Source organism: Festucalex cinctus, chromosome 20, assembly GCF_051991245.1.
Source record: "Festucalex cinctus isolate MCC-2025b chromosome 20, RoL_Fcin_1.0, whole genome shotgun sequence".
Classification (NCBI taxonomy): Eukaryota; Metazoa; Chordata; class Actinopteri; order Syngnathiformes; family Syngnathidae; genus Festucalex; species Festucalex cinctus.
In genome coordinates this window covers 18,682,117-18,706,863 of record NC_135430.1, presented here as the reverse complement: position 1 = coordinate 18,706,863, position 24,747 = coordinate 18,682,117, and the positions used below count along the sequence as shown (strand labels likewise).

General features: G+C 37.1%; 2 protein-coding genes across 3 annotated transcripts in view; both read right to left on the bottom strand.

The window, feature by feature from the left end:
* Positions 1 to 2,677, bottom strand: part of LOC144009403 (C-C chemokine receptor type 3-like) — a 35,911-nt gene extending 33,234 nt beyond the window's left edge. For both annotated transcript variants that reach the window (XR_013280912.1, XM_077509127.1), the window contains exon 1: positions 2,493 to 2,677. Coding sequence is in view for 1 of the 2 variants with exons in the window: in XM_077509127.1 (XP_077365253.1) it covers positions 2,493 to 2,677 (185 nt within the window). In the remaining variant the exon portion in view is untranslated. The remainder of the gene's footprint in view (positions 1 to 2,492) is intronic.
* Positions 2,678 to 3,580: 903 nt separating this feature from the next.
* LOC144008973 (uncharacterized) overlaps positions 3,581 to 24,747 on the bottom strand; it is a 53,357-nt gene continuing 32,190 nt past the window's right edge. Inside the window, exons 23-32 of the mRNA XM_077508380.1 lie at positions 24,009 to 24,065; positions 22,792 to 22,863; positions 22,664 to 22,699; positions 20,361 to 20,405; positions 15,249 to 15,281; positions 13,696 to 13,851; positions 13,475 to 13,529; positions 9,964 to 10,158; positions 7,900 to 7,977; positions 3,581 to 7,550 (exon numbers count right to left, since the gene is read on the bottom strand). Coding sequence (XP_077364506.1) covers positions 7,363 to 7,550; positions 7,900 to 7,977; positions 9,964 to 10,158; positions 13,475 to 13,529; positions 13,696 to 13,851; positions 15,249 to 15,281; positions 20,361 to 20,405; positions 22,664 to 22,699; positions 22,792 to 22,863; positions 24,009 to 24,065 — 915 coding nt within the window. The 3' untranslated portion in view covers positions 3,581 to 7,362. The remainder of the gene's footprint in view (positions 7,551 to 7,899; positions 7,978 to 9,963; positions 10,159 to 13,474; positions 13,530 to 13,695; positions 13,852 to 15,248; positions 15,282 to 20,360; positions 20,406 to 22,663; positions 22,700 to 22,791; positions 22,864 to 24,008; positions 24,066 to 24,747) is intronic.

Genomic DNA, 24,747 nt, shown 5'->3' with positions numbered 1-24,747 from the left:
ATTGGACCACATGGTCGCTTCTTTAAAAGTTGCACTCAAACAAGTGTGGTGAAACTGTTATGATACTTAAGCGCTTTTATTTTGAAGTACTGATTTATTTATTTTTGACAGGATGTTACACTGACGTTACAAATAACATGTCAGAGTTGCAGAGCAGACTGGGATTTGTATTTTGTCAAAGAGGACAGTCCCATTGGTCCATCTTTAAAATAAAAATTAGAAATTGTTTCGATGAAAAGGATAAAAGAATCAATTGAGCTAAGCAGCGTTAACAATATCACCAAACTATTGATAGCTACGATGATGATGATACATTATGTTTAAAATAGAATATAACTGATGTAGAATTAAGTTATATGCTTTCCAGCAAGGTTATTTGACAGATTTATAAAATCGTGACTAACTCTACAATTTCCATTAGCCATAAGGCAAAAGGTTGTGTGTGTTTTTTTTTTTTTTTTTTTAATATGATGCTGCTATTATTTATTTGGTTACAAGCATGCCTGAAGCCAACTGCAACCCCTTTTTTTTTTTTTTTTTTAATCTTGGTTGGTGTCATGCATGAAGATGAGCCTCTTCCGATGACCAAAAAATAAAAAAAGTAACCTTAAAATACTGACTACAGCGGAATAGATAAAACCCAAGTATTAGTTGGATTTAATACTTGCAAAAACTTTGTTGGTAGCCATTTTGAATGTCCTGGAGAAGCTAGAAAACACTGAAAACAAATTAAAAAAAAGACAGCAGCGGTTAACGACAAAAACACAATGCGAGTTGCAACACCCTCCAGGGTCAAGTTACAGTATTGCAATCTGTTATCAGGAAACTCCATGAAGTCAAGTACAGAGGCTTTATACCAGAATATCGAAACAACTTGTCCTCACCGAAAAATAATAAACTCAGAGATGAGCCAGAAAAATTCCGGGCAAAGGTTTTATGGACAGATGAGTGAAGATTAATCTTTAGCAACGTTAGAGGAAAGCGGAGAAAGAAATGGTCTGTTTATGATCCAAACAACTCAGGTAATGTCACGGTTTGGATTTTTACCTGCTTAAGATAAGACTGAAGGGAGTAATCCCCAACAAATAACTGAAAGAGGCTGTTGGGAAAGCCTGGAAGAAGCCGCGCAGAAGACGAAAGTTTCATGAAGTCAAAAGGTCACAGTCGTGCAACTGCTCAAAATTCACGTCGTTAATCACTCTTCTTCACGACAGTTTTCCGTTACTTTCTTGGTCTTTTGTTCGAAACAATGTCCATCTTGTAATATTCGTACGAGACGTAAATACCTGGAAATAAAAAAGCTGAACGGTTAAAGTCGTGTTTCCAATTAACAGCAGTTCACTTCATTTTGCCTCAAATTGCTTTCAAGACTCCATTAATCAACAATCAATTCCACACAATTGAACACATTCTTAACGATCAATTAATCGATTATTACGCCCGGCCCCGGTGTTAACGAGCCATGTTACCGCGGCAATCATCCGTTTTATGCGTGACATGAAGCTTTGAAGCTGCTTAAATGTCTTTCACTTTCTAGACTCCGGCGATAGTGAAAATTTTTATACAAGAGGTCTTTTAGTTTCTTCCATTCCTGAGGCGGCGATATATACCCTGAATTTGAATATTATAAGCCGAAAGTCGTCGCCAGCTATCATTAACCCGTGCTAATCTTGAAAATCAATGGAGTCTATTTAGTGAGTCACACTAATAGTCCTTCACGTTGACCAAGGAACGGTCGTAGTGTGGTCATTATAGTGTGCTTGCTGCCCATTTGTCTTTTGTATAATTACAAGGACAAACTTGAGCTTTGAGGGGTAATTTTGAACTCAATATATGAGGAACGCCACCCATTTTCTGATGCCTGAAAGTGTGAGCATAAAATGCTAAAATGTGGAGTGGCAAAAGTAATGCCTTGCAATCACACTTGACACTTCCTCATCTTATTTGAGGAGCTGTACGTTTTTCCCTATGAGAAAGACACAAAATGCCACTTTGCACTCCAATAATTAGCCAATTGGAGTCCATTAGTGGAAATTGTACCTTGAGGGGCAGTAATGGACTCCTACCGTACACCTATGAAGCTAGCTTGTAAACAACCATACACAGAAAACACTTCTGCACAAAGTAATTCAACACGTTTTGGGTTTATGTTTCCTTGAACCTATTTTCTGTGATTTCAAAAGGGTGAATAGAAAAAAAGTGCTGGAGATGTCGAACAACAATGGAGGTGACCTTCAGTTTTCTTCGGAAGATTGAAAGTGTAGCCATTGAGTAGGTGAAGTGTTTACGTCTTTGAGCGTGAATACTTGATGCTATTTCTATTTGATTCTTTTGTCTGACCTAATTATATATTTAGTGAAATACATTATTTATTATGAATTTCAGCAACAAACTGTTCACTACTTTAAAAAACAGAGAGAGAGAGAGAGAGGGAGAGAAACGGAATTGGCTCAACGATAAGATTACATTAAAACATGTGGTGTATTACTCACCGATAGATGATGGTCAGGACAAGTCCGTTGCCAACGAGATTGAAGAGAAACATGAAGTAGTAAAGGATGGACAGCTGAGCTCCAACGTAGTTGTCAACATCCCGATTACACGGTGCAACAAGTGTGGTCGGATCATCACTATAATTATCATAGTCATAATCGTACGTTGTTGCCGTCGTCTCCATCTGTAAGAAATAGATAGAATGCGCAAATGAGGTAGGCGGGGCTAAATCAACAATTCTACCAAACACCACACGCAAGTGAATAACCTTCAAGGGGGGACCTCTTATGAAAAAGGTGCACATTTGTTTGAATGAAAATCATGCTAACGAGAGCTGACTTACCGTCTGGCCTTGTCCTTGTTGTCTGACTCGGAGGACTCCAGCGAAGCAGCGAGCTGACTCACAGTGACTTCAAGTCACCCAATGATAAATCAGACAGCATGCGGAAGGAAGTATCCCAGAATAATGTGGCTTTTTGTGTATGCGTGTATGTGACTTCTGTTTGGTTTTGGAACTCAAACATAATTGATGGAGGATTTTTTTTTTTTAAAGATTTGATCTATCTATCTATCTGCTAGCTAGCTATCAAGCTAGCTACAGTAACTAATAACTATGGCTATTTGTGTAGAGGGCTGAATACTTATGACCGCCAACATTTTGACGTGGAATATTAAATGTACATTACCTATTTTTAGCTCCATTAATAACTTAGATTGAGTATGATATATTCAGCTAGCTAGCTATCAAGCTAGCTACAGTAGCTAATAAATATGGCTATTTGTGTAGAGGGCTGAATACTTATGACCGCCAACATTTTGAGGTGGAATATTAAATGTACGTTACCTATTTTTAGCTCCATTAATAACTTAGATTGAGTATGATATATTCAGCTAGCTAGCTATCAAGCTAGCTACAGTAGCTAATAAATATGGCTATTTGTGTAGCGAGCTGAATACTTATGACCGCCAACATTTTGAGGTGGAATATTACATGTACTTTACCTGTTTTTAGCTCCATTAATAACTTAGATTGAGTATGTTATGCTGCATTTACGAGAAAGTATTAAATAATCCAACATGGTCCAAAAACCCTCAAGCAACAATATTTATTGTCATATAAAATACCATTTGTAAACAAACAAAACATTGCAATGCAACACAATTATATCTTCCAACTACCTACAAACTTTTACTTTCTGATATGTAGATAAATAATGCCCAACACAAATACAAATTACAAATTATCATCCCAGGATATATTACAAATACATTTATGGCTTTGTGAAAGTATTCCAAAGTGATAAACAAATACAAAAGCTATTCATAAGTCATTGCACTACCAGGATAGGAAAAAAAAAATCAATACAAATGAGCAACTAAAGGAAAAATTTGAGAATATATCAATATAACTTTATAGCTTTCAAACTCAGTCACAGTGTACGATAAATGGGGTGGAAATGAAACACATAAAATCGCTGTTCAAGTTGTTACACTGATATAATGCACAAATTAGATTTGGGATAATAATTATAGAAGATACTCAACATTATTTATTGGTGCAAAAATAGGACGGCCAGCATGGACACATACATGATGAGTGTCACTTTGTGTTTCTAATGGTTTCTTTGACCTGCTGTTCATCTGGTTGAACATTTCAATATCTATCTATTATTAGCCCTCATGTGCACCGAAAAAAAAAAGAGAAAAGAAAACCTCTGGAATAGTTCACTATTCTTTGGGGACTACTTTGAAACTTGCCAACTCTGACGAGTAGAAATGTACCATATGAAAGTGGAAAAGCATCATTTGGAAAGCGACTTCCTGATGCGCGAAACCCGGAGAGAGGCGCTTGTTAGGTTTGTTATCCCACAAGGCATTTTTGACAGTTCCAAATGACAGTTTTGTGCTGACGTTTTGTCCCAAACCTCTTCCCTGTGGAAATTGAGAGAGAGGAGGCAACTAAATTTAATCTGCCGCTAAATGTGGGCTGATACAATTTCAGTTGGAGCCAAATTTGTCCTGCTCCTTGCAAACATATTCCCGCTGCCTACGTCTGTAGTTAAATATGTGTTGTGGTTCTTTTTTGTCTGGAGAGCTAACGCGAATGCGAAATGCAGCTAGCTGCATCTGCGTTTGTCGTGACAGCTGTAAATGTGTGAGTTTAACCGAAAGACCTTGGAAACGTCACGCGATTTTGCTCTAAACAGCTTTGAGTCCTTTGAAAATAATAAAGGAAAAGTAATGCATACAAATCAGTCACTAACAGATGATAAATTCCTCTTCAAAAATCAGTGTCAAACCACAAATATAAGGAAGTTGACTGTATATCAATGGCCGATGATTTCTCAGTTGGATTCCGATTACATTGTCAGACCCAGACTGGAAATGAACATAATTGGTTCAACTGATGAAAAATGTCTGTGGACTACTAGAACTATGGGAAGTTGGACTACATTCATGTGGGCTGCCATGGCAACCGCCTTATGCGTAGGTGACATTATTCAATTCAATTCAAATAACACTAGAATTGACTGTAAATCTGTATGGAATTGTCAGTTTCACTCAAAACAAACGAAAAAAAAAATCGTCAAAGGCTTAAACATCCTTTTTGTGACAATGCTCAACCGAGACGTTTTCAACTTTTTTTTTTTTTTATGACATGTTTGTGCAGCACTGTGAATAGAAATGAAAAACTTTGTTTTCCATCAGTCTAAAAATAATGTGCCAGCATACCAATTATTATGCAGGCTTTTTGTTGTTGTATTCCCAAATGTACTGTAGGTAAGCAACCATCAAGTGCAATATGGTATTTATTATCTTGGATGTTTAGGAATGCAAAATTGATTCATGGATTAAACCATTTTGTAGCCAATCTTGTAATTTGTCAATTAAAGACAAGTGACAATAAGGTGTCTTCTAGTTTTTCACTAGCCATGTCCTGATTTTTTTTTTTTTTTGTTTTTTTTTTTTAATACATAAAGAGCAAAGCAACACAGAGCAGCACCAATGAAGTTGTGCTGATTATTATTCTGGTATTTACAAACAAGTGTTAGACTAGAAAATGCACAATTTTATCGTATTTCCTCAAACAGTGGCCTTTTCTGTAATACAGCTGAGGAAATAAACAACCTTGGCCACTATGTGAGGAAAAATTGAATGATTTGATTTGATCAAAAATGAAAGAAAAAAAAAATGGACATTTTGTAACTAAAGTATTTTTTCAGCAGGTAACAGGCCTCTATTTAAAATATGAAAACATATTTACATTTAAAAAAGTTAATATATATTAAATTCGGGATTTTAGAAGTTCTTCGACACATGCACAGACAATCCATTGCAAGTCCTGTCAGTGTCACTTAGCAGGTCAATACAAATATAATTAAAACAGGATTCTTAGTAGCCCGTTTGACACAGTGACAGATTAAGATTAGCACAAATTTCTTATGTTTATGACAAAGACATTGATTGAAGATGCATCAGACAAGATAACAATCTGTGCATTGTGCTCCAGAAGAATTTGGACAAATTTGGGATTTTGCCTTTTGCAATGGATTTGAACTAAACCATCACAAAAAGAGCCACAAATATGCAGTAGAATTGTAGCAATACGTGATTTTGTGCAATAATTATGAGATTTTCTCTCTTAAGGGATTGCATTTTTTTTTTTAATATACGACACATAATTGACATATTGGTTGTTTTATTTGAAATCCATTGTGATGGTGGTGTATAGTGCAAAGATTTTTGAAAAATCATTGTCCAAACAATTCTGGACCTAAATGCATAACCCTCATTTAAATATGTATCTTTGTTCTATTGGGTCTTGGTAGAAGGTAAAGTTAGATAACACGATGAAATTGATGTATTGATTGATTCTCGTACAAGATATTTAAATTCACTTTTCAAGAACATAAAGTTCATACAATCATTACAAGGGGAAGCACTTTAGCGCTCAAGGCAGAAATAACTTGTTGATACCGTAAAATGATTAATGCTACATTAGACTTCAAGTTTTAGACTTGATTAGGTGGAATTTTCAATATGCAAAATAATCAATACAAATTTTGATTGTATACGTTTGTGTTCATCATTTTTCCATGTGGAATGTGGGTAATTTAGTTCAGTTGTATTTAACTTTTAGTCTTTAAAAACTTTTATTTTTCTATTTTTTTAGAATTATGTTGGTACACTTTTTAGTACAGTTCAGTACAGTCGTCATTTTCCTATATTTAAGTGTATGTTCAAATTACAGAATGTTACAGTGGAACGACAAGGGGTTTTAAATAAATATATTTTTTTAGGAATAAAACATGCCTTTATTTTTCTTATCTGTCGACCTACACAAAAACAACAGTCATAAACATTGGTGCTACTCTGTATTTATGACATTTGGACCTACTGAACTAATAAACCTACGGAAGCATGCAACCAATTTGGATTAAGCGTTTTTGACTGGCGAGCACGTTCCAACATACTTGGAGGTTAAATGCTACAAACGTAGCATATTATCCCATAATGCTACATGGTACTATTTATTGATTATGTCTTCTTTTTCAAAAATGTTTACCGAACATTACAGCTTCCATATAAAGCTGCTCCAACTAAAGAGTAGAATCAATATCGTCTAACGCGTCCCCTCAGCTGATGTTTTTGACCATGATTTCTGTAACTATGAATCACGCGCCGCCCGTTTTCAGTTTGACTCAGCGTACGAGGTTATTTCTGCCTCCAGTGTTGCTGTGCCGCGCGCAACGTGCTCACGCAGGAGTCAACGGGCGCGCATGAATCAGCGATACAGTAAATGGCCTCTGGACGCACGTGGGTGGTTCAAGCCAGTGGCGCTCGTGTCCCACGCTGCTGCGAACGCCATCAGATATTGGGTCCTTTGCTGTAATGTTCCCTGAGGTTGTAGGTCTGATAACACATGGATAAGTCACATATCCCCGGTGTCCCCGGATTACCCCTTTTGCCAGGATCTCCGGGGGGGCCTGGTTTGCCAGGAATTCCCTGGTTGCCTGGCTGTCCAATTCCATCAAAGCCACGAGGACCGCGAGCCCCTTTAGAGGAAAAAAAAAAAAAAAAAGAAGAAGAAGAAAAAAAAGAATATAAACACTACCCGGCTTGGTTTTCTGCCTAATTGACGGAGTGAATTTTCTTTCCGTCTTATGAAAAAAGACAAAACATAGAACATCACCAAAAAATCTTATGTAAGCGCTCGCAAAAAAAAACCTACCCACATATTTGTTTCAAAACGGAACGTCCTTGATGCATTTCCATTAAAAGTGCGCTCGTGTTGATGAGAGCTCAGATGTCAGAAAAATGTGGTTAGTTGCTGAAACATTTGCAACCACAGAAAATGCACTAATGGCTGGAAAGAAATTAAATGATTGTATGATTTTGACATACCTAGCTGTCCGGGTGGTCCTGGGCGTCCCTGGTGTCCTTCACCTTTGCTGCCCTTTAACCCTCTTGGTCCTATGTCACCTAGGAGCAAATCATGTCTACTTACACATCCAAATATATTACAAAAGTGAAATTACTGTAAAAGTCACAATGAATTAGATATTTTCCAGCCTTGATGATTATATAACCAGTGTCACGTAATATTAGTCATATCTATATTTATTTGTAAGTATAACATTCATATTTTAAAAACAGTCTCTTAACTCATTTACTCCCAATAACGTATAAATACGTTTTTTTATGTTCTAAGTGTCCCAAAGACGTATTTATACGTGTGTTTTTTTATGCTAGAGCAAAGAAGGCTTTGATGCAGCCTCTGAAGAAATGGTAGCTATTACACAAACGGCCAGCAGGTGGCAGCAGAGCAAAGGAGATCAACCAGGGCCATGTAGAAAAAAAGCTCAATTACTTAGAATTTTAAATGGATTTGTGAAAACTGATTAAACTTAGCTCTCTTCTAATGCTAATTGCTGCAAAACGGAAACAGAAACATACTTTTTTTTTCCTAATGAAAGAAGAGACTTTAATATTTCTTTTGATGGATTCCCTGCTTTTATAGCAATAGAACACAATATTCTGTGGGCCTTGCAAAATCCAGTTAAAAGCCGGGAGCGAACGGGACTGCTTCTGTGAAAATGGCTGGGAGTGAATGAGCTAATAGTAACACATTACACTCTGTCTACATTGACATTGAAGAGCGTTAACGTTGGTGATCTAAGACAACAATGTCACAACAACCAATTAGTTTCAACATCCAATTCCCACAATGATCAGTGAGACGAGGGAAAGTGACAGAAATTTTTTTTCTTCAATTCTAATGTAAATTAAATGACCCAAAAAAGGACAGATAATTGCCACCTTTGAATTTGAATATCTTCCGGTTGCAGTAGTACAATTTTAATAAACTAGACAAAGTGAAATTTCTGCAGAAATTCCGTTGGAATGCTGAAAGCAGTGTAAATTGGAAGTATTATGTGGGAGTTGTTAGGTGGCAAAAAAAAAAAAAAAAAAGTGTGGAGAATAAAAATTACAATAACATATGTGGGAATGCTTCAGCATTCCCACATATTACAATGAGCATCATTTTTTTTGCCACCCTCCCATAAAAATATACACACTTATGCCATGTAGCTTCACAGATTCAAGATTCCGACCATTACCACCAACCCACATCAATTTTAGTAGACGTGGGTCAATTAGATGGAAAACATTTTAGTACCTGTGCAAAAGAATTTTTTTTAAATTAAAATGTTCATTTTTGTTCATTATTGGTCATTTTAGAAACATTTTTCCAATTTAAGCGTGAAAGGATGTTTTGTTTTAATTTGATACAAAATAAATAAATCACTGAGAATTTGTGAAATTGCATATTTGCATCCGTGCAAATGTAGTATATCTGTCCTGAAGAGTTGATTATTCCATGTTCAAACGTCACAATAAAATACTGCGCTATAGTATTAGAGTATTTGTATTTGCTTTCTTTCTAATTTGTATCTGTTTTTTGTGTGCTGCCTCTTAATCTTTTTTTTTTTTTTTTTTTTTTTTTTTTTTAATAGCTGTCTTCCCTTAAACTAACAAGGTGAAATGACATCCAACAGTGAGACGTTATGGTTTGGAATCTTCCACAGATGATTAGCCCCTCGAAGGGGTGATAAATCAAAAGCAGCTCATTAAGATGGTTTTGCACGCAGTATTTATTTTATTTTGCTCTGCTGACTTTTACTGGCGTTCACTTGTTTTAATAAGCTTGTTTTACGGGGTACATTGAGCATCAACACATCCAATTTGTTAGCTGTTGGCACTCTTTTGATTTTAATCGTAGCTGAAAGCAGCCGTAAATTTTCCCGAGCTGTTGTTTTCGCAAAGTCGTTTATAGTTTTGCGCATCTTCACTCAGACTTCAGCAAGTGGCGAGCACGGCCACTGACTCAGGGGCGCCATTCTGACCTGTGCTCAGGATTCATCTGGTAATACCGCACGGCGAAAGGAGTCGTTCCACGGTGCTTACCTTTAAGACCCGGAGGACCCGGCAAACCAGGAGTCCCCGGGTATCCTGCAGAGCCAGTCCGGCCAGGATAACCTGGGATTCCCATTGAGCCTTTGGGTCCCGGGGAACCCGGCTCACCAGGTGGTCCCTTCACAGTATGGCAGGATTCACACCTTGCTGATCTATCCATGGTCTGGAGGAGTGCTGGGAGTTGAGCTAAAGAGCAGAGACGGATATTATTGATTGAATTGGAGTGATTTGATTTGAGTTCTTTTAATATTGTTCCATCAGAACAACAAAGATTCTAGAGGAGTCAAAAAATATCACAAGTGATTCATGAAGTTTCATGAAGCTTCATGAAGCCCCTGGAATTTACTTGTGTAGAAGGTGCTCAATGCAAATTGACAACATTTCCACTATATCTTTAAACCAAAGGTGCCATCTCGAGGAGTCAAAAAATATCACGTGTGTCATGAAGCTTCATTTGTCCATCACTTGGGGCAATTTTAAAAGTGCGATATTGCTGTTATCCTTAGTAATTAGGGGTGGGCTAAAAAAAAAAAAAAAAGAATAATTTCCTTTTCAAGCCCGATATTCGACTCATAAAACCATAAATCGATTATTTTATATATCTCTTTTCCCCATAAATTCTTAGGAAAATTTAATTTTAAAGGCCAAATATTTTTTTTTATCTCAACTGTTCCTATCCACATGAATTTTGAAGTATTTTCTTACACTTGTGAAATACCTGACTGCACTTTTCAGACTCTTTTGTTTTTTTGTTTTTTGTAAATTCATATTTACAATTATTTAATTAGATTATGAAAATATTTTCATCTCACCTTGCTGAAGTCAACATTTGTTATAAACACTAAAGTGATTATAACACGGGTTACTTTCATTAATAAACTAAATAATTTGACCATTTACTGCCTCCGCAAAATTTCCTTTGGAATTTAATATGTGGTGTTTTGAAATCATGAACTTGCTATTCAAGAATGAATTATGTTCCATAACTAATCGATATCGGATTGAGCTGAAGTGAATCGAATGGGGAGGAAAAAATCACAATCAAATCGAACTCAACTCTTGTAAATCAAAATTGAATCAATTGAGGAAGTTAGAATCGACACCCAGCCTTACTAGTAAGTCAAAACAATAATCACTTTAAAACCAGGGGCAACAAAAATGTCAACCCCTTCATGATCCGAGTATGATACTGAAATAATATCACAACAATTTGTAGTAAATAAGTAAATAATTTTCAGACCCACTTATTAAGCAAAAATTGGACAATTTCTGAGGGTGCACTTGGTGTTCACTGGTTTTGACGAAACTGCATTTTTATAGATGACTGTTTTCGTGTTCACATAATGTTAATGGTGTTGTTTTCTAAAACTTGCACTTCCAGACCTGCTTTTAAATGTTTGTGTCAGGCTCCAAAATGCCGTTGTTGTGCAAATGAAGGGCCCAAATGACACAATATTAAAGCATTTCGAGTCCAACGCTGCCTTGTGAATAGCAACGTAAATCTCCAAACACAATTTAAAGTCCGACATAAACATAAAGCTCGAACCAGTTTACTGATATTATTTATCATTCTCTTAACCTCGCCGTTTGCGTGCCAGCGCACTTGAATGAGAAGCCAATCAGGATCCTGTTTACCATTCAGCCACAGCTAATTATGCGTTCCATCCTTCCCCTCGAGGGTCTGCTGATGTTGGCTAGCCACTTCCTATCACTCAAGCGAAATGGGTGAGGATAATCGTCTGTAGACTTAAGGAAAAGCGCCGTGATGCTTCAAAACTGCAGTTATGGACAGAACATTAGAAGCATCGTTATTGAAAAAATCTCTTCCATTTTCTGTGTTGCCGGAGTCAAGATTACAAGACATCATCAAAAAAAAAAAAAAAAAAAAAAATGCTGAGAATCACCATAGTAACCACCTGCTGCATACAAACAACAGGTGCGTTAGATCATGACCCACACACAGAAATCATCCATGATGCTTCTCACCGCCTCACATTCCCCACATAACCAATCCAAAATCATTGACACAGACGTCCCTCCTCAGGTAGGTCTTGTTTCTTCACCAGTACTTTTTTTTTTTTTTTTTTGTCTCACCGCTTCTATTCATTACAGCTAATTGTGTCTGCTGAGACTTCCTTTGCAGCTGCTAGTTTGTAATGGAAGACGTCGTTATGGTTCCAACCCCGAAAAAACATCACTCTAATTATCATGTCAGCTTGTCCTCAATCAGAGTCTATGACACCAGCGTTGGATCAATAAGCACTTATGCAGCGACCTACTGTTTGAAAATCCATCGAACATTAGGTTAGTGTGGCAAAGATGTCAGTTATGTAATTAAATGTTGATATGACGACAGTATCCTCCAAGCATTTTTCCAACTTTTATCACTTTTATAATAGCAAACGACCCCACCCCAAATTGCTCATTTTCTGAATCTTCTATTTGAATCGTTGGAATTTTGAAGAAGTGGAATTCCAGCAGCCATTTTGTTCATCGCCCCAAATGAATTCCAACACGCTGCATCGCAGCCAGTTGCAAAATATGCCCTTGAAGAGCTGTGAGAATGATATCATAACACATCAATCAATCATATTATAAATATGTTTCCTTGGCGCAGTTGCTACATTATTCATGTTACGTCCATGATATCAATGTCAGTCTTAAGCCCAATATTATGGAGCCTATAAATGGGTTGGCTTTTTGGACAAATCTCGAAACTAATAGACAGGCTATCATGACGAAAGATAATTTGAATTTTGCCTTTTTCTTCAATACAAGACATTTTGAGCCCTCTATTTCATTTTTTTTTCTCCCCAATAAAACCCTGACGTATATGCATTGCACGGATAATCCATTAGAGGGCAGTATCAGCCAGCGACCTTGCAAGATCGCCCCAATTGAGAAAGGTGAGACACCTATACTTATTAATAGTGGGAAATTCTTTTTGATTTTTGAAAATACTAATATGTTTGGTAAGTCTGTTTATTATTATGTGTTTGACAGTTATAAATGTACGAATTTAAAGCATTGTGACCAGATGTATCAAATATGACACAAATCAAAAGTCATATGTAGAAGTTGATTAAAAAAAACAAAAAAAATGTTCAAAAGGACCAAAAAATGCTCTATTTAAAAATAATCAGAATTTTCTCTCATATATTTCATGGTTCGGGCTTTATTTCGAGGTATCGGTACTCGCAACACGGCAGTCGATATCAGTATCATCTGCCCTCTTGTGGCCATTTTATGATCAGGAACTAGAATAAGAAAACTGCCATTCATTTTATACAATTTTAAGGAATATATCTTTCTTTCAAATTATGTCAGTTTATTTCTGGTATCAGTCTTAAAAAAATAAATAAAATCGAACATCCCTAATAATAATGACAGCTTCAAATCATAATAGAGTCCCCAATTCTGTATTTAATATATTTGAATCTGTGTCAATCCTATTCAGACACCGACCTTCACGCTGCACAGTGACATTAAAACAGAAACTTACTACGCAGGATGTCGGTGCAGAGTTTTACAAGATGCTCATCTGATGGTGACTTGCCCTGAAAAACAGAAGCAAATCTCAAACAAGCTACACGTTCAAAAGAAGTTCGTAATCTTAATCTAGTTTTGGCATTTATGGCATAATCCCAGTGGCTTGAAACGTGACTTTCTAAATCTTGCCAGGAATCCTTTTTGACTGAGACAATAATGAGCACTTTGACTCACTGGCTTTCCAGGAAATCCGGGCTGACCCGGTTGACCGGGCAGGCCATCCAGGCCAGGAAATCCCCTTGGGCCAACAGCTCCCATGTGACCATTGTGGCCCATATCACCTTTCTTTCCTTCAGACCCCCTGGGGCCCTCATCCCCTTTCAAACCTTTCTGAAGGAGGACAGATGAGAGAAAATCTTATACTATAGTCATAGAAGGTGTTTTTGCTGCAATCAATCGAACCACAATCACAATCTTTTATAAACCTTCTCCGAAAGTGTCATGGCACCTTTTGCTTTTTTGTTTGTTTAGTTTTTTTGAAATGACTGCCTGAAGGAGCCATCATATGACTGATAAACAAGATATTTAATGGTGCCTAAGACTTTAGCACAGGACTGTAAACTGCATTGGTATCTATGATCAATTCAAATAAGTGCAGTTTGACATTTAATGCCATCTCTGAGTCACTTCCTTACCAAGACTCACCAACCTATTAAGATTGTGTATCATTATGATGATGATATGACGGGCACGGTCTCCCTTCGCTCACTTGCATGAGGCTAATTTCAACGAGACGAAAAACACATGTGGGTGTGAGGTGTGCTACACTACTCAATCAAAATTCAAAACATTAAATGAAATTATAAATAAATACATATAAAATAACATATACTAATATAAAATATTAATATTAATAGTAATAATAATCATAATAATAATAATAATGTTGATAAAATAAATGTCAAAAATATGTCAAATAACTAAATAAATAAATGTAAAAATAATAATGATAATAATAATGGTGATAAAATAAATGTCACAAATATGTCAAAAAATAAAATAAATAAATGTAAATAATAATAATAATAATAATAATAATAATAGTATAATAAAATAGTAATAATAAAAATAAACTACATATAACTAAATATATAAATAATTATAATTAAATTAATTATAAAACTTCAAAACATCAATATTTGATTTTTTTTATTTATTTTTTATTTTTTTATTTTATTTTTTTTACTACAAGTCGTGGCGGCGAACTGGCACGGTACCACAATATGAAAACTAAATGAGGCTCTATTCAGCTTGCAATTTAACACTAATTTCACATTTTCCACTGAAATTGCCATGTTTAACTACCTAACCACCTACCAAACAGCTCTTTTCTTTTTTGATAATGCATTTCGATGATCATAAAATAGCAGTGGTCATTTGCTCGTGATCCAAAATGATGCACCCGCAGAGGAGAAGTGCGTTTTATACATCATCAACAAACGAGACCGCACGTTCACAACTGGGGGACGTTGTAGCGCCGTCAATTCGTAATGCAGCCTGACAGTACGGTAAAGCGTTTGCTATTTCAAATGTGTTCGGCTTTGGGAAAGAATGCTTTTGTGATGTATACTTTTGCCCGGGGGGGGTTAGATTTCCCCAGGCCTGAAGGTATTGGCTCTGTAAGTCTTCCAAAGAAGGCGCGCACAAGCTTGTCAGGGCTCCTCACTGCGGGGCAGAATGAGAGAGAATGGATTATATCTAATACCGCAAAGTCTAATTTGACATACCTCTCCTTCCCTTCCCCTGGGTCCCACTTGGCCCTGATGTAAGAAAGAAAAGAGAGCAGAGAGGGTGGGGATGAAAAAGACAAGGAGGAAAAAAAATGGAGAAACATTAGAAATGAGTGCTTACATATCAAAAGCCGAGACGGAGTGTCAGAGGAGCGACGCTCGCAGCTCTGCATTGGTGATGCAGAGCTGCTCTTTTTCTCCCCCCCCCCCGTCAAAGCCCTTCCCTCGGCTCACACAACGTTTTAGATTGCTTATTCCGATGCAATCTCGCGCACACTTTTGTACTTGCTGTATCGTAATGAAAAATGCATTTTGTGAATCTTTTATTCCTTTGAAAACAGCATCTGCCGGTAACACCAATTGTGTCAGGCTGTTTTGCCGAATTAAACACTTTAACGTATATGGAAGTCTCGAGGAGTGTTCCATTTCCCTCCTTATTTTTAACGACTCCTTTCAAATGGCAGTGTCATGTTTCACAAATGATTCTCGCCTCGATCGAGGCCTTTTCCATTCACGAGCATGGCTAGCAAACATTATTTAGATTAGCAATGATATTGCACGCGGAAATAATATCACATTGCAAATCAAAGCTTGCAAATTACATTTTTCTAAACAGGCCCCTTGGCGAGTCATTTTATCCATCCGAGTGCTGAAGGAGGAAAATAAGCTTGGTCTGTTCAAAGTATTTAAACATGTGTCTTTTGAGATTACTTTTTAGATGAGATGTTTAATGAACCAATATAGTGGCAACAGTTTGGTAGCAAACAAACTGAGGCAAGTTCACTTTGTTGCTGTGTTGTCCGGAATTTAATTTTGAACAAGATGCTTCTTGTCTCCCCTGCTGGATGATAAAAGAAACGGTGACAGTGGATCATAACGACTACAAGGAGGTAAAGTTTGATTTATTGTATATTTATTGTATAAAAAATAGGGGTGTCAGGCGATTCAAATTTGTAATCATAATTAATCGCATGAATTCAATAGTTAACACATGATTAATCACAAATTTTAGATCTGTTCTAAATGTACAAAAAAAAAATCCCTAAGTTTTCCTACTCTCGTAAACATAAAAGTGGGGAAAAAATGTTGAACTAATAGAAATATGGCTGGATATTTTAGTGACTGACACAGTAATTGCATAATAATTCATAAAAGTGCGTTAAAATTTCAAAGATGTGCTATACTGTAAAAAAAACAAAAACAAGTGTAATATTAATTTGTGTTTTCTGCCACTAGATGGCAGTAAATGTTTTTTTTAAAAAGTGGGTACTTTGTCCACCACTGCATGTATAACACAACATATGGTATTCCACATGGCTCAATTCTAGGGCCTCTGCGGTTTTCATTGTATCTGCTCATCATTGGGTTCCATCAGTGGTGCTTGTTTTAAAGTGCTCTATTAATATAGAGTTGAGTGTCAGCATCCAACAAGATTAAGAACTACTGTTATGGACAACATTTAGTACAATTCTTATTTGTGTGCGGCAATGAAACGGGCTGCTGAAATCCAAACGATCGACCACCCGCACACACGGCCAGCATGAACCGCATGCACATTGCCTTGACGAGCGTACGACTCCCGCCCGGAGTGTTCTTGTTCACCGACCGCTGCGCTTCCCCAGTTTATAGATCCCCCTGTGCGTGATTTGAATCACGACAAGTTGGACCTGAGTCACACTTGCCACCGTGCCTCAGACAGCTGTCCCTACATGTGTAATTTAGACGACATACAGTATCTAAAGTTAACATTTTTGTAAATATGATTAGATATTTTCATTGGACGGCACTTTGCTATGATGTGAAGTGTGTCCATAACAGAGTAAATTTACTGTGGCACTCAAAATAACTCGGCACACACAGCTGGTCTAAACCCCTGGCAACAAAAGTGAGTAAACCCCTTACTGAAAATGTCTAAATTGCGTCCAGTGTCAATATTTTGTGTGGCCAGCATGTTTCAACACAGAGCTTCACAGGATGCCACTAGAATCCTCATCCAGTTTTCCATGACAACATGACGTTGTTGGTAAATGTTACGTGAGGCTGCACCAGAGATGCAAAAAATAAAAATCCACCCATACAAAAAAGGTCAAATCACTCCCAGGAAGCCTTCAAATATTGGTGCGCACCTGGAAACGAGACACGAGCCCGGGAGGTGCTGACTGCGGAAGATTCGAAGAGGCGAGAGGGTGTGCGTCAAGCGCGGACATACTTGTGATACATTTTTAAAAATTTCCTGCGTCATCGTCTGCGGAGTTGAGACACTTTTATTGAGCTGGGTCAAGGCAGCAAAGGTGACGTGGGAAAAGGCAGTTTGCCTGCTGACTGAGGAGTTAACGGGCCAGGGTTGCTGACAAAAAGCTTTGAAATTTTCTTAAGGACCTCCGATTCCAATATGGCCTTCTAGACAGTGTCACCAAGTGTCGTTCCCAATTACAACTGAAAATCCGCATTTTCTAAATAGCGTGTCATTTGATCTGTTGTTGAAAGAAAAATATTGAACCTATTTGTGTCCTCCTCCTGTTTTCAGGAGTTTGCATGCTGCCCACGAGTAGATTGATGCCATGTGATTCCGTTCCAACTTTTAATGAGTCAAACCACTCACAGCGGGACATCGGAAAACTGAAGAAGCTCAGCTACCGCCGCCCACAACTGGCCAACAAAAAAATCTTCCAGTGGGAATTGTCCACTCTGTTCTCATTTGTTCAAAAGTCAAAATGCATTTTGTGCCTTTAGGGCCTGGCTGAGATTATTTTTTTAGGCCAATGCTGATACAGATTTTTGTCAGAAATAAATACTGGTTACTGATTAATCGGCTGATTAATCAAATAAATAAATAAAATGCTTAATTTCCACATTATATTTCAATGTATTTGAATTATATGCAGATTTTCGCTCTTCACGGACTGGCCTGAAACCTATTCCTGGCAGAAGAATCAGCAGAATATATTGCATTTATAAAATAAAAAAAATAAAAAATAAAAAATAAAAAATAAAAAAAGCCAATTATATTTATTTTTAAATTTGATGAATGCTTTTGTCAAACAGTTGATGATGATTGGGCAAATAAAGTCAAACTATGCTTCTATGCACTTGAACATTGGAATTCGTGAGGAGATCCAGGGGACTTAGAAGCGAGTATCGTCCATTTGTCTGTCTCGGTACAGTGTAAAATTTTGGAAATTTTCCCAACTGACATACCACGTTGCTCTGAAAATATAATATTCATAAAAGATTAGGAATACTGTCATATTCTTTGCAGCCTCGAAGAAAAAAACTGTTTGTCTTCTTACTGGAAGACGCGGCACTAGCGAGTCATACTTATTCCACCCCGTAGGAATTAGGAAGTCTTTTGGAAGACAAATCGTCGCGCACGTTTCAGCAGTGACACATTTGTGATTCACTGCCGATGCGTTTCGCTTTGGGAGTTTGCCGCATGGAGGCTGAGCTGCGCTCAACGCTGGCTTCGCACAGTCAACATTTAACCTGCACACGGAAAAATATAATTGCTTTACATTTCTCAAGTGCCACAGGCCAGATTACACGAGTATATCTCCATGCGATACAAGCTACAGCTGCTAACACAAAAAATAGAGAAAACACACACACACACTATGATTGGATTCATTGTCGAATCCCTCTCAGGGGATGTGAAGATCAATACCAAGAGTAATCAATACTTGGACTCTGTCTCAAATGGAACTTATTCAGTGTCATTAGGAAAATAATGAAATACAAATCTTGGCTTGGAAGTTGGAAATTGCAGATCACACAGAAATGTGTATCATATCTTCACATGTTATTGATAGTGATGGCTTACATAAACATGTTTAGAGATTCTGTGTGCTCGCTCACCAGTGCAAGCTGTTTTCAGGAAGAACATCTTGAGTGAGGATTTCACTTCATTATGTGTTTTTTTGTTGTTTGTTTTTTGTTAGCGTGTGGCGTACAATTTGGAAACTGCTCACCCAATTTGATGTACATATACAGTAGAATAGATTTGTAGCTTGATTGCAAAGTATTTCTTAAGATGGTGACATGTTGTTCATATGATCAAAATTATTTGATAGAATCAGGGTAGATTCCTGGTCAGACAGGACCTGGACTAGTAAAGAGCTTTTTAACTCATTCACTCCCAACCATTTTCACTTCAGTGTTTTCCTGGATTTTGACTGATTTTTCAAGGCCCGCGAAATATTATGTTCTATTGCTATAAAAATATGGAACATACCAAAAGAGAGATTAAGAGTCTCTTCTATTATCAGGGGAAAAAAAAAAAAAAAGTATATTCCTATCTGTTTCCGCTGTGCAGCAATTAGCAATAGAACATAGCTAAGTTTCATCATTTTTCACAATTCTGCTTAGAACTGTGGGAGTTGTCACATGGCCTGGTTGATCTCTTATACTCTGCTGCCACTCAACCATTTTCTGCAGTAGAGAGACTGCATCAAAGCCTTCTCTATACTCTGGCATGAAAAACAACAACAAAAAACGTATAAATACGTCTTTGGGACACTTAAAACATTTAAAATATGACGTATTTGTACGTTTTTGGGAGCTAATGAGTTAATATGACCAAATTTAGTAATGGCAACCAGCTTAACAACATGTAACTACTGTAGTTATAAAATGTATTATCTGCTAAGATGCAATATAGCCACACATATGAACAGTTGGGGGTATTGTGCCTTGCTCAATGGCATATCAGCAGTAGTTTGGGAATAGATGATAAAATTGCTTAGATTCTGTTTCCTTTTGTTTCATGTTCTATTTAATGTTTTGTTGTTATGTTACCATTTTGAACAGAGTGGGGGGGGGGGAAAGAGGAACAAATCTATGATTTGGGATCAGCATGGGCAAGGTTACTGCTTGGACTAGCTTTGGGTAGAAATATGAGCCCCAAGCCGCATTAAAAGGCCGTAACTCCCAAATTAGGTCTTGAAGCCAAGACATTGTTCTTCTGGAGGATTCGCCTCATCCCGTTGCCCTTGTGCAGACACTTGTTCACCATTCACACAAACACACATTCCCGTTTGCAGTCGCTCGGCAGCGGCTCCAGAAACGTAAGCACTCTGTCACCCAGTGGAAGCAGAAGGAGAAGGCCGCACTTACAGGTATAGCGGGAGCTCCTGCCTCGCCATCTCTCCCGCGGTCCCCCTGCAACCAAACATCACAATTAGGGAAAAAGTTTGTTTCTGTTTGTTTATATCCAATCTGTGTGGGTCTGCTTGTGCTGTTGTGTGAGCCACAACGTATGCAACAACTGGTAGAAATGTGTGTTTAAAAAAAAAAAAAATGGAAAGACAGAAAGAGGAGAAAAGGTCATGCTTACCTCAAGCAACCAATAAGAGAAACCCGCAGAGAGAAGGGATAGGAAGTAGCTAGCGGTGACCTTTAACAAACCTGACTCCTTCTATCTTGTATGTGACTTACAAAAGACACATCTGCGAGCTCTGATACGCCTTACTTTCCTTCCTCCACCCCAGCGGGCCATCACACGCTGCGTTTCGGAATCCGAATCAGAGCATCGGGTGCTTTGATTACTTGATTTGAAGCCGAGACCCTGCAGCGTTGTGATCATTCCAGAATTGGAGGACAATTAAATCAACAACATTGACTGATTACTATTATTTATTTTATTTTTTTTGTCTAGTTTCAAGAAAAACTGATTATTATAAGATTTTTTTTTTTGGTCATGCTTTTTGATTTTGGGAATGGCATTTTGATGTGTCCGGTGCAACCCTGTTACTGATACTCAGGCTCCTGAAAAAACACATTTTGCATTTCAAAAACATTGCTGGGAAAAAAATCCTTCAAAATTGAATAAAATTCTATTAAACATATGTATCACTCTAATTACATTAACAGGGCTGAAAATCCAAGTTCTGCTGAGGTGTTCATGCTAGCTGCGTTAGCTGCTACGCTAACTGGCCAAGAACAAACTTAGCTACAACAATAAAAACTTTGATATGAAAAGTTCTTCTGATGGTATGAGTAAGTCTGTGTAGGTTTGAGTGACACGTAATTATGGTAGAAACACTGAAAAAAATGTTGGGGAAAAATTAATAATGTATTTTCTTTTGGTCTACCCACGGTCACAGCAATTAGCTTGATGTTGTCATGTAAGCTCACTCGTTCTCGAGATGGCTAAAAGGGATTTAATAACAGACTTGCATGTGTTGAGACTACTGTATAAAATATGATAAATCAATGTTTGAACCATTACAAGAAAGACAAAATCATACCAAAAAAAAAAAAAAAAACACTGGCCATTTAAACTACATATAAATTTACAATTTGTCTGACAACTTTTACAAAACAAGTGCATATTTCTCTATTTCATGCAAATTTCATGTGAGGGCAGAAAAATGTCCTCCATTTCTGGAATAACACATGTCCAGTTGACATGTTAATACTGTGATTATCAGTTATTAATCAAATGGAAATTAGGCAAACAGTCACAAATGGATGATATGCCCAAATATGGGCATATATCTCCTGGACACATGAACCAATTTAGAATGGAGTAATACATCATCAGCCACCTTATATTGTTGGTTCACTGTCCTGTTGTCATCCTTTGATGTGATGCTTTCATGGAGGAGAGAAGGGGTCTATAAATACTGTATGTGCTGGTGAAAAGTAAAGTCAAAAGACCTCAACTGCCTCCCGGTGGCTGGCTGTGGTACACGTCTGTTCCACCCCATCAGTGTTGGCAAATGAGACCAATTTCAACATCGTAAGTCGTTGTTGATTTAGAAGAGGATTTCTGTCTGGCCATGCATTACTACAAATGTTAAATGTACATTTTTCTAAACTATTTCTTGACCAAAAAAAACAAAAAAACAAGTAAAAGTATTTCACTCAGCTGCTTCTCAATGAAATTCTTGTTCTTGTCAAGAAAACTATACTTCTTTTTGAGAAGTGCTGCTTGTAAAGCTGAGAAGAGTTCTAAAACCATTGTTCCGTAACTGTCACTGTCTGTTTCAAGCCATTAAAAACTTTGCAGAGTCTGCTTCCAAATGATGCATGACAGCATAGCCACTATATTTTTTTGTCTTTTGTAGGCTTTTTGAAGTAGCCATTTAGGGAAATTCACCCAAACTTTATATTTGAACATGAAGCATTTGCACACGCCAGTCAGCATTATCTAGCACATTCGTGCTGTTTTTACTCTTTATTGTAGGATGAAGTCAAATGTAACATCAAGTTGTTACATTTGTTTGCTTCGTGGATAAAGAGTTGCAATCTGCCTACTTGCTAAATATAGTGTCAAAGTCTGACACAATATGATGAGTCACATGCTCCAGTTTAAATACAGGAAAAGTCAACGATTATGTTAACGCTTCATATGTGAAATATGTGCAACGAGCAACAGTGGGTCTCTGAGGAAATAATAAACAGAAGCATTGTACCTTGTTTCCTTTTGGGCCAGGCTTTCCCACTTCTCCCTACAAAAAAACAACAACATGTATTTCAACAACAACAAGCTTTTACTTAATAATAAGACATTTTGCTCATGTCTAGTGTTAGATAATCTTACCCAATGACCTTTGTACCCTGGATGCCCTGGGGCACCTGGCAGCCCTGGATAACCTGGCTCTCCTGTTGAGCCCTGGAAATGTGAAAGAGATACAGGAATTTCAAAGGTCTGGGTTAGATATTGGCTATTGACATATGTCCATGCTAGTGATGGGGAAATGAAGCTTCATGAAGCACTTGCGATGTATTTATTTATTTATTTTTACTCCTGTAGATGGTGCTCTTGCTTTAAATATAAATATGACTGCAATGGAAATTGATTAAATCTCCACTGCATTTTTAAGCGCCAACTAGAGTCAAAAAACATGAAGCCTCGTGAAGCTTCATGAAGCCCTTGTGATATTTTTTGTTACTCCTGTAGATGGGTGCTCTTGCTTTAAATGTAAATGCAATCGCAATGGAAATTGATTAAATTTCCACTGTATTTTAAGTGCCATCTAGAGGAGTAAAAAAAAAATATCACAAGTAATGAAGATTAATTTTTCCATCACTAGCCAAGTTGAATGGAAATGAAGAGCACTGAGCTACCCAACCACTATTCGTGAAAGATCATCAGGTGTACAATAGAAAATTGTCAAATTTCACTTTTTAAATGGTCCAAAAACGAATATTTAATATAATGTATATGTCGCACTATCTATGCCAGCTACGTATAATGGCTGGCAAACCAATTAAATGCTATTACGCTAGATAGCAAAACCCGAAATTCACATAATGTGCCAAGTTAACTTAAAACAATGTCATTAAATCCACCTGTTGCAAATGGTTGACCAAAAAAAAAAAAAAAAAAAAAAAAAAAAAAAAAAAAAAAAAAAAAAAAAGAGAGAAACATTTACAGCTACAGGGTTATGCTTTTGAATTGATGAGTAACTGAGCTTAATATGGACGGCACGGTGGAGCATATGGTTATAACATCTGTCTCACAGTGCAGGGTGTCCAAAGGGTCTCGGGTTCCTCCCACATTAAAAACAACTGCATGTTAGGTTAATTGAAAACTTAAACTGCCATGATTAACTGAATGCGAAGATTATTATTTTTTATCCCAATTGAGTTGTACAGTTGTACAGGTCATATTAAAGCTGAAACGAAGTTTTGAAATGTTCACCTTGACCTCTTTTTTTTTTTTTATATCACATTTCAACAGAGCTGTGTCGACTTTTTATAGACAGAAGGTCATATTTTAGGAATGGAAGAAACAAAATAATCTGATCAGCTCACCTTCTGCCCTGGTGAACCGAGACAAGTATTCACCCGTGATGAATCACCGCAGTTCCCCTTGAAGAGAACACACAAAGCATTTGTTAAATGAACAATGTAGCATACATGTATTAAATGCTCAAATAACGGTGCATGATAGTCCTGAAAATGATCGTCGATTACACATCTCATTCCTTGCCAAACTCATTATTTCAGTGGAATTGCAGAAAGTTACCGCTTCCTCTATTTAGACAGAAATACTTTGTGAATGAAATGAAGCTATTTTGTAACTCAGTGTTCCACACAATAACAATTTGTAGATTGTTTTGGTCCAACGGGAGAAAAAATAAAATAATAATCCTATGGATTTGCTTCATCTGCAAAGTCTCCAATCCGAGCATCATTGCAGCCAAATGACCTCAGCCGTCCAGCAGTGCCAATGGCTGGAATCGAACATCCAAAAAGCTCCACGAACGACTGCACAAATGAGAGTTTAAATGACTTATTATTTCTTATGATTAGGAAGTATAAGTGGATTTTACAACATGATAATGAAAACAAAATAGAGATTGTTTTTCTTCTGTGATTAAAAGGCTTTAAATAGCTTTTTGGAAGCCATCCAAAACATTCAACGATGACATCAATTGATAAGAAAGACCATCAAATCAATTGCAAACTTGCTCGTTCGCTCAAAACTCATCCACTCTGTTGATTAAAAGTGTTGTGAAGCATTCGGCGAAATGTCACACAAATGTGCCAT